Here is a 10,601-nt window from a genome sequence, read left to right as displayed (position 1 = left end):
CTGCCACGTTACAGGCTGTGCTTGAAAAATGGCACTCAGGAGCTGATTGGCTGGTACTTTATCTCTCTCCAAAGCTTAGTACATAGACCCCTTATTTTCAAGTGAATGGAGCACTATATGAAATTGAACCCTGTGTATAATAGAATGTACAGTACAGTATGCACATTTGCATAAACTTCTGAGACAATGGATGACAATGAATGCCAAAGGGTTACAGAAGTCTGTTATCTAAAATGTCAATGTTTGTGAACATCCATGTTAGGGTTCTATATACAGTATTTCTAGAATGTACCGCACCATTTTCAAGTTACTAAAAGTAAAAAATTACAGTGATCTTGTTTGAAAGATCTTGAAGTATGGTAAAATGTATAATTTACTGTTAGGAAGTAAAAATAAAAGGTGTGCATTATTAATGCTATATTAAATAGCTCTGTGCATAATCACTTTCATTCACACCTTGTACATAAAATGATGGAGGCTATATTAAACATTGAGCTACAGCTGATCCTAACTTTGGTTGTATAGAGGGAGGGGGTCAACAAAATGCGTAAATGCAACAGTATCTACTGTAGAGCATGGGGAATCCCTTACTGCTTTGGCAGGCAATCTGATACACTTTGCCTACATCAGATGGTCCCCTAGCCTTCAAAAGCGCTGTATGTTACTCTTAATGGGATGCTTTAGGGTAGGGCCACACATAGCAGCCAAGTGGATCCCGTTTAGTGGGACCCGCTTGGCAGGAAGTAGAGTGCACCTGGGCGCCTATGCAGGCGTCCACACATGTGCAGCGCACTGTGTTACATTGAAATCCCGTGTGTCACTGGCCAGATCCTGTTCTATGGCATCCCGCAGAACAGGACCCGTGTGAACACAGAACCCCCCTCCTGGCCAAGCAAGTCCCGTTCAGCGCTTAGACGCTATGCGTGGCTTTAGCCTTGGAGTCCTAGGTTCTGGCCCCCGGAGGAATAGATTTAGGCTCCTGGGGGACATTGGGGGGGTGTTAGTGTTAGAACCCATGGGAGGGTTAGAGTTAGGCTGTGGAGGTAGAAGGGTTAGGCTATGTGGGGGGAACCGCCAGCATCCAAAAGTGCTGATATACAGTATCACACCCACCTTAATTTCAGTGGTGAGTTAATTTAAGACTTTTAATTAATTAAATAGACACCTTTCTGAAATAACATATCAGCAGGCCTGTTAAACATGTGCTACAAGCAAAGCACTAAGCAGCTGGGTGCAGCAAGTGAAGGCTTGGAGGGGCTGCATGCTATCCAAAATAAAATACCAATGTAGTGTAGCCTGTACTCAATGGTTAACACCTAACAGCAGCAAATGGTACTTTGTGGGCTATATGGAGTCCATTAAATGTGACCACTAACAAAATGGACACTTGTGTGTCCAGGTAAAGCGTCCAAAATTGTGTAGGTGAGAACACAAGTGATTTCATGGCTAGCCATATGAACCTTCCAGATGGTGAATTATTTTAGAAGACCAAAACGATTGCATTATTTACATTTTTATTTGTTGAGCTATCACTTGCATATTTCATACAGGTACATTCAGGGCCGGTGTTAGGGTTCTTGGCGCCCCCCTGCAATTTATAAATTTGTGCCCTCCTCCCATATGTAATAAAGGGGTATGGTCTCACAAAGAAGGGGCGTGGCCACACCATAGTACCCCCAATTCAAATGACCGCACACAGTAGCACACTCTTATTTACATTACACCCTGCTTTATACTGCACTACAAAGTAGTGTACCTTATTCAGATTGCGACACACAGTAGTGCCCCTAATACACATTACGACACACAGTAGTGAGCCTTATTCACATTATGTCTCACAGTAGTGCCCCTTAGTCACATTAAGCTACACAGTAGTGCTTCTTATACACGTTATGCAACATAGTAGTGCCTCTTATACGTGTTACACTACACAGTAGTGCCTCTTATACACAATACCCACAGTAGTGTCCCTTATACACATAATGGACACAGTAGTAGTGCCCCTTACATGTAACGCCCACAGTAGTATTGCCACACATAATACCCACAGTAGTTGTGCCCCTTACACTTAACACCCACAGTAGTAGTGCCTCTTACACTTAATGCCCACAGTAGTAGTGCCAAACAAAATGCCCACAGTAGTTGTGCCACACAACATGCCCACAGTGTAGTGCCACACATAATGTCCAGTAGTGCTCCTTACACATGTTGCGACCAAATAGACAGGGTTTGGCTGCGTAAAATGGCTAAACCCGTCTAAACTCCTGCTTTGGGTGTCCAAACATTTGCAAGGAAAAATGTGTCCTCCGCGGCTCAAAAAATGGCATGGTTGTCCACTAGTGGCGGCTGCGGTAAAAACAATTGAATTCGGCCCAGTTACCCACAGAGAACAAAAACAAATACATTAGACCCCACAAGAGTAATGGACCAGAGTAATGGATCAGAGAAAGCAGCGCTTAAAAAGTTGTTTGTAAAAATAAGCTAGAAGGGAAACCACAAACAAAATTAGTACCGAAATGTAGACAGTCTTCAGACATCTGAGTCCACTGTGCAGTCCACGAACCAGGTGTGTGAAACTGAATTAGCACGGGTGTCAGTCAGCTCCACAGCCCCACCAACCAGTCTAGTTCATCACAGAAGTTGCTGGACATACACCGATTCAGGCAGCTAAACAAGCCAGGGGCCAGCAAGAGAGCAGCCATCTCCAAAGGATGGCAGGGAGGAACAGCCGGGACCAGAAGCAAGGGCAACTCCCAGCAGGACAGGACAGCCAAAGAAGAGGTGCGGAGCAAGAGACAGCATCCACTGCCGCAGCTACCGCTGCAGGGAGCCACACGCAGGGAGCCACACGGAGAGTCGCTGACTGGGCCCTGCGCGAGCCTGCTGCTGGCACCACTGCCTGTCAAGCAGGGTAACAGGCGCAGCAGCTGCCGGCAGCAATAGCAGGGTAGCAGTGCGGGGAGAGCGCCTCCTTGCTGAGCAGGTTGCGCCAGCTCTGGGTACATTACAACTGTCCAGAAAGTATTTAGAGGGTATTGGGATGCTACTAGTATTGCTGTAATGTTGCTGAGAAAAGTTTAAGTACACACTAGTCGATATAGTGGATGATGTGTCCAATTCCGACACATCGTTCTCGATATTGTCTAGTGTATATGCACCATAGTATGTCGCTGATGATGTGCGGCAGTGTGCCATCAGCAACATCACCCGTTGGACGTGCATGCAGGTCAATCCAGCGATATCACCAGCAAGAGCCATGCACCCTACTCCCCCTCCCGCCGTTGTTTGACGCTACCGGCATCAGCAAGTGTGTATCCACTTGCCTATGCCGGTCCCATCGGCGGTTCCCTTTGCCACCAATATGGCAGGGTACACACATCATCTAGTGTGTACCCAGCTTGAATATTCTTTCACTATAGCTGAAAATGAATCACAACAAGGTTACTAGGCAGCTGCAATATTGCAGTAATGTTTCCATCTGGTACATCCTGTTTTCAGTTAAATATTAAAACAATCATAATTAAATCTGGACAGATCAGGTAATGTGTGATACTGTTCTGACCTGGGCAAACCTCCTGTTAGACAGGGTGTCCTAATGTCTGCACTACTGTGCATGTCTTAGAGTTTCACAAGATAACTTACCCAGGAAGAGAGGGGTGGTGCAGACTATATCCGTTCCAACGCTGTAAGGCTGCCTGTCAAATGCATTTTCATGTCACACTTTCCCTTCTCTAACAGAGCTATTGTCAGGAGAGCTAATATTTCTTCACCCTCAAAATCCCATGATAAATTGTGCTCATACACATTCCATACCTCAATATAGTGCAATGTGTTACTCTTAAGGTGGGTACTAGAGATGAGCGGGTTCGGATGTAACGCCAGAATTAACGCCAGTTCGGTTTTAGCCGGATTTTTCTTATTGGCTGTCCAAAACACGGGACGTCTGTGAGCCAATAACATACCGTTTTGAGAACCGAGTAAAACCGAGTAAAACCGAACCCACTCATCTCTAGTTCTCTTGAACGGCCGCTATATCGCGGGACCATCAGCCAGTGTGTACGGGTGATATGTCTGTGAACTCCATCGTTCACAGACATATCGCGTCGGCACCGCAGCACAGCCGATGGCCAATATATCTACCAGTATATTGGAGCGTCGCTGTGTGTGCACGGGCGGTTGGCCGACCGCCCGTATACATGCTGCGGCAGCCGGCAGTGATTGACAGCTGAACTCGCCCAGTTCATGATGACAGTCCCCGAGAGATCGGGCAGTGTGTATGCACAGAACACTGCCCGATCCATCCATAGATATATCTGCCGATCAATTATCAGCAGATATATCTATCAGTGTGTAACCACTTTAAGTAATTTCTAAAACAGTCCCTTCTAATAACAGCACAAGCTAACGGGACATTCAGTTAACTAATCAGCTTCCCACGTAGGGATACATACATGTAATTACATAAGCTGGGACATGGAACATTCATGCAGCGCTGGTATTTTGTTTCTTCCTGTTGTAAACACAGCTACATAAATCTGTGTACTGCTGTGCCATACCTGAGCACTTTAGCACCCTGGGTAGGTCCCTTCTCTCCCTCGGCAGAATGCTGCAACTTGTTAAAACCCTTGATATTTATTAGTATTTACTAATATAGTGCCAGTATATTCATATACAGTGATCATACAAGACTAGGCAATAACAGAGCGATAAGAGGGTAATGCTCACAAGCTATCATTTGGAAGTTTCTTTCATTCTCACTAGTAGTAGTTACATATAAAAACATCAATATAACCACCTCTCAAATAGTCATTGTCTGCAAACATCCGGCCAGCTAGTCTGAGACTTACACAGAGACACACTCAGTGTTTCTGTTCTAACATACAGGAAATATGGTTTTAATAACTGGAAGTAACACCCACATTGCAATATCACTGACTTATGTTAATGCAAGGAAACAAAAATATTGTCATTTACTACCTTACAGGGTTACTGAAGCATGTCGGCTGAACTGGCCCTGACGGTTACATCAGGGGGTTCGGTTCTTACTACCTGTGTAACATAAGATAACCTCTATTGTGAATCACTTATAATTCATTTACAGACCTGCATCCTATGAATCTGTTTTTACACCCATTTCATACATCTGACAATGACTTAGTTAAGACTGGTAGGACAATTCACTCGTGTGTGTGGTTCTCTTCTGACCGCACTAACATGCTTACATGTGAGCCAACCACTCCAAACAGTCCATGTCTGTACCTGTCCAATGTAGTTGCTCACATCACTCACCAAATAGGAGATGGATGCTTTCGTAAAACATTTTGCAATGTTCTTTCTTTTTGTTTTGTTTTTAAATATAACTCTATTGTCTGCATTCATAAGCTTGTCCAACCAAGTATTCATTACAGACAGGTACCCACATTTCTACCCCATATTCCCGTCACTTACAGTATAGTATGGTATGGTAATATTCTGTTTGCTTTTTGTTTCTTTTAGTTAGAGGTTGCCACAGTAGCCTGTCGGTAATTGTTGTTACTTAGTTTAATTCCCAATAGTATTCCTAAATCTTTTTCCACATACTGTACAAAACACAATCGGTCACAAAATATTATAATTAAAACCGTTTTTTTTAAAGTTATGCTTAGCAATCTACATACACTATATCAGTTTATTATATATATGCAAATATATAAAATAGATATTATTGGGGTCATAAGCAAACACATTTAGTTCTTATATGTACTAGACACGTAAATAGGTGTAAACAAGCGGTGCATTTACATGTATGCTTTCAGTTGCACAGATCTTAATCTGCAATTTAATATAGAGTGTTAGTATCTGCATTAGGATAAGTTGAGAGGGATCAAGATAAGTTTTAAAATGTTAAGATAATGATGACAGTTTAATGTACTTTTTTAAAAACTATAAAAAAGGTAAATACATAAAGCAATCTTCACTTGTCCTGGTGTCAAAGCAAACACACGTAGTAGGCAAGTACTTTGAAATGTCACACAAACCACTCTAGGAAAAAGTAGGGTTGTACCTACTGTAACTCTAACATCAAATCAAGCACTTACCAGAGGAATGGGAAAGTGTGTTGCATACTGTAAGTGGCGAAGAAGCTCATAGCTGGATGGAAAAATGATTTCTCTCTTTACGGATTTTTCAGTAGCGCCAGACACTCTTTGATGCAGCGATGGAGGGTTGCATTGATGACAGTCTCCAGAAGCTGGTGAAAATATCTGAAAGTTACATGAAAACAATATGTGAACTGCTTAAGAAATAACAAAATGTCAAAGTAACGGATAATAAAAACAGCATGCATGGATAACATCATACTATGCTTATGATACAATGGCATAGGATATATTCATAGTTCATGTGCAATCTCTGAAAATAGTTATTGGCATATTTTCATGGCACTGGATAGCCTAATGCCTCCATGTTTCCTTATGCCCCAACACTCCCTGTTAAATAAGCAGAGAGGAGAGAAGGGAGGTAGACAAAAGTGATGGCAATCAGCTGACCAAGCAGGGCGAGTACTCTGATACACAGGGAGGCTGGCAGAAGCTCGTGTGGCTTCATCATGTAATGGAGCCCGAGATCGCTGGAGGGGCGGGATGCCGGCTGATCTCCAACGTTTTTTTAAAGGTGCAAACACGGGCAAAACCATGCCTTGTAAGCGAATGCCCCTTTAAAAAACGTCTGAGATTGGCCGGCATCTCGCACCCCCCGATGATTGTGACTGTATGGAGCTTATTGGCTATTTGGTTGCATGGGAAGCTCTACAGAGGTAAATTGGCTGCATGCTAGTATATATTAGCTACTCTTTATGTATATTCAATTCGTGTCGGTTTTTCCAACAGTTGGAAAAACTGCACTTTTCGACAGTTTTAGGTCAAACTTGCATTCGACCTATCTAATGAAAGCGCCATTTTTTTCGACTGTCGGAAAAAAACGGCACTTGTCGGAAAACACGTCCTTCGGAGAGGATCCGACATCAATTGAATATAGCCCTTAGGTGTTCTTCAAAGCATTTCCTACTTAACTATTTGCTCAAAAAATGAGATTTATGGTAAGAATTTACCGTTGTTAAATCTCTTTCAGCAAGGTACACTGGGCTCCACAAGGAATAACATCGGGGTGTAGAGTAGGATCCTGATCCGAGGCACCAACAGGCTCAATGCTTTGACTGTTCCCAAGATGCACAGCGCTGCCTCCTCTATAACCCCGCCTCCGTGCACAGGAGCTCAGTTTCGTTAACCAGCCCAATGCAGTAGCAGGTACTAGAGACGACAATCATAAACAGCCACACAGATCACCATAATAATAATGCCATATCAACCCAAAGAGGCAAAGTGCGTCAGGATGGGCGCCTTGTGGAGCCCAGTGTGCCTCGCAGAAAGAGATTTCACAACGGTAAGTTCTTACCATAAATCTCGTTTTCTGCTGCGGGGTACACTGGGCTCCACAAGGAATAACAACGGGGATGTCCTAAAGCAGTTCCTTATGGGAGGGGACGCACCGTAGCGGGCACAAGAACCCAGCGTCCAAAGGAAGCATCCTGGGAGGCGGAAGTATCGAAGGCATAGAACCTTATGAACGTGTTCACTGAGGACCACGTAGCCGCCTTGCACAATTGATCAAGGGTCGCATCACGGCGGGCCGCCCAAGAAGGTCCTACAGACCAAGTAGAATGGGCTTTAATGGTAGCAGGAGCTGGCAGACCAGCCTGTACATAAGCATGTGCAATCACCATTCTAATCCACCTGGCCAAGGTCTGCTTGTTAGCAGGCCAGACACGTTTGTGAAAACCAAACAGTACAAAAAGAGAATCAGATTTCCGAATGGAGGAAGTTCTCTTCACATAGATACGGAGAGCCCATACCACATCCAAAGACCGCTCTCTAGATGACGCCTCAGGAGAATTAAAGGCCGGAACCACAATTTCCTGATTAAGGTGGAAGGAAGACACCACCTTGGGCAAATAACCCGGACGCGTTCTAAGAACCGCCCGGTCACGGTGAAAAATCAAATAGGGGGACTAACAGGATAAGGCACCCAAGTCCGAGACCCTTCTAGCTGAAGCAATAGCCAGCAAAAACAACACCTTAAGGGAGAGCCACTTAAGGTCCGCAGATGCAAGAGGTTCAAACGGAGACTCTTGCAAGGCCTCCAGAACCACCGACAGATCCCAAGGGGCCACAGGTGGAACATAAGGAGGTTGAATCCACAACACGCCCTTAGTGAAGGTATGAACATCAGGTAGGGCAGCAATCTTTCTCTAAAACCAAACCGACAAGGCAGAAATGTGAATCTTGAGGGAGGCCAGACGAAGGCCTAAGTCCAGGCCCTGTTGCAGGAAGGCCAATAGTTTGGCCGTACTAAACTTGAAAACGTCATGATTATGAGACGCACACCAAGTAAAGTAAGCATTCCAGACCCTATGGTAGATCCGAGCAGAAGCCGGCTTACGGGCCTTCAACATAGTTTAAATGACCGCCTCAGAAAAACCCTTGGCCCTCAGGACGGAAGCTTCAAGAGCCACGCCGTCAAAGCCAGACGGGCTAAGTCCTGGTAAACACAAGGACCCTGAACGAGGGGGTCTGGTCGTTTTGGAAGTAGAAGGGGACGATCCAACGAGAGGACCTGTAGATCAGAGAACCAGTGCCGCCTGGGCCACGCTGGAGCGACCAAAAGTAGGTTTCCTCCTTCTTGCTTGAACTTCCGTATTACTCTGGGAAGGAGTGACACCAGAGGGAACACATATGGCAGCCGAAAGTTCCATGGAATTGCCAGAGTGTCCACGAACGCTGCTTGAGGATACCTTGTCTTTGCTCCGAAGACCGGAACCTTGTGATTGTGTCGAGACGCCATCAGGTCCACATCTGGAAGGCCCCACTTGTCCACGAGAAGTTGAAACACCTCTGGATGGAGGCTCCATTCTCCGGCATGTACGTCCTGATGGCTGAGAAAGTCCGCTTCCCAGTTTAGGATCCCCGAAATGAACACTGCGGATATGGCCGGCAGATGGCGTTCTGCCCACTGAAGAATCCGTGATACTTCCCTCATTGCCATGCGGCTCAGAGTGCCGCCTTGATGATTGATGTACGCCACCGTGGTGGCGTTGTCCGATTGTACTTGAACAGGTCTGTTCTGTATCAGATGCTGGGCCATTGTCAACACAATGAACACTGCCCGTAGTTCCAGAATATTTATCAGGAGTAGAGACTCCTCCTCGGTCCACCGACCTTGAAGACAGTGTTGTTCCAACACCGCGCCCCAACCTCCCAGACTGGCATCTGTTTTCAGCAGGACCCAGTTGGATATCCAGAAGGGACGGACCCTGCTCAATCGATGGTCCTGAAGCCACCAGCTCAGTAACAGGCGGACCTCCAGAATAAGTGATGTGCACCGGAAATTTTTCGGGTTTTGTGTTTTGGTTTTGGATTCGGTTCCGCGGCCGTGTTTTGGATTCGGACGCGTTTTGGCAAAACCTCCCTGAAAATTTTTTGTCGGATTCGGGTGGTTTTTTTACAAAAAACCCTCAAAAACAGCTTAAATCATAGAATTTGGGGGTCATTTTGATCCCATAGTATTATTAACCTCAATAACCATAATTTCCACTCATTTCCAGTCTATTCTGAACACCTCACAATATTATTTTTAGTACTAAAATTTGCACCGAGGTCGCTGGATGGCTAAGCGACCCAAGTGGCCGACACAAACACCTGGCCCATCTAAGAGTGGCACTGCAGTGTCAGACAGGATGGCAGATTAAAAAAAATAGTCCCCGAACAGCACATGATGCAAAGAAAAAAAAGAGGTGCAATGATATAGCTGTGTGACTAAGCTAAGCGACCCAAGTGGCCGACACAAACACCTGGCCCATCTAGGAGTGGCACTGCAGTGTCAGACAGGATGTCAGATTTAAAAAATAGTCCCCAAACAGCACATGATGCAAAGAAAAAAAGAGGTGCAATGAGGTAGCTGTGTGACTAAGCTAAGCGACCCAAGTGGCCGACACAAACACCTAGCCCATCTAGGAGTGGCACTGCAGTTTTCTAGCGAGAGGTTCCATCCTCATGTGAATCTGAACCACTAGCCATGAACATAGGCCAGGGCCTCAGCCGTTCCTTGCCACTCCGTGTCGTAAATGGCATATTGGCAAGTTTACGCTTCTCATCAGATGCTTTTAATTTTGATTTTTGGGTCATTTTACTGAACTTTTGTAGTATACTTGACGACACAGAGGTAGAGCAATGGACTACTGTACCGTACTGCTATATATATACTGGTGGTCAGCAAAATTCTGCACTGTCCTCCTACTATATACTGCGCACAACTAAAATGCAGCACAGGTATGGATACATAGTATACTTGACGACACAGAGGTAGAGCAGTGGACTACTGTACCGTACTGCTATATATATACTGGTGGTCAGCAAAATTCTGCACTGTCCTCCTACTATATACTGCGCACAACTAAAATGCAGCACAGGTATGGATGCATAGTATACTTGACAACACAGAGGTAGAGCAGTGGACTACTGTACCGTACTGCTATATATATACTGGTGGTCAGCAAAATTCTGCACTGT

At 45.1% G+C, this 10,601-nt stretch overlaps 1 protein-coding gene across 8 annotated transcripts in view; it reads right to left on the bottom strand.

Moving 5' to 3' along the window:
• Positions 1-10,601, bottom strand: part of MED12L (mediator complex subunit 12L) — a 1,138,385-nt gene that overhangs the window by 834,653 nt on the left and 293,131 nt on the right. For all 8 annotated transcript variants that reach the window (XR_010175887.1, XM_063916060.1, XM_063916058.1 and 5 more), the window contains one exon: positions 6,078-6,242. Coding sequence is in view for 7 of the 8 variants with exons in the window: in XM_063916060.1 (XP_063772130.1) it covers positions 6,078-6,242 (165 nt within the window). In the remaining variant the exon portion in view is untranslated. The remainder of the gene's footprint in view (positions 1-6,077; positions 6,243-10,601) is intronic.

The sequence above is a fragment of the Pseudophryne corroboree genome, chromosome 4 (assembly GCF_028390025.1).
Source record: "Pseudophryne corroboree isolate aPseCor3 chromosome 4, aPseCor3.hap2, whole genome shotgun sequence".
In the NCBI taxonomy this organism is placed as follows: domain Eukaryota; kingdom Metazoa; phylum Chordata; class Amphibia; order Anura; family Myobatrachidae; genus Pseudophryne; species Pseudophryne corroboree.
This window is presented reverse-complemented; position numbering and strand designations above follow the sequence as displayed.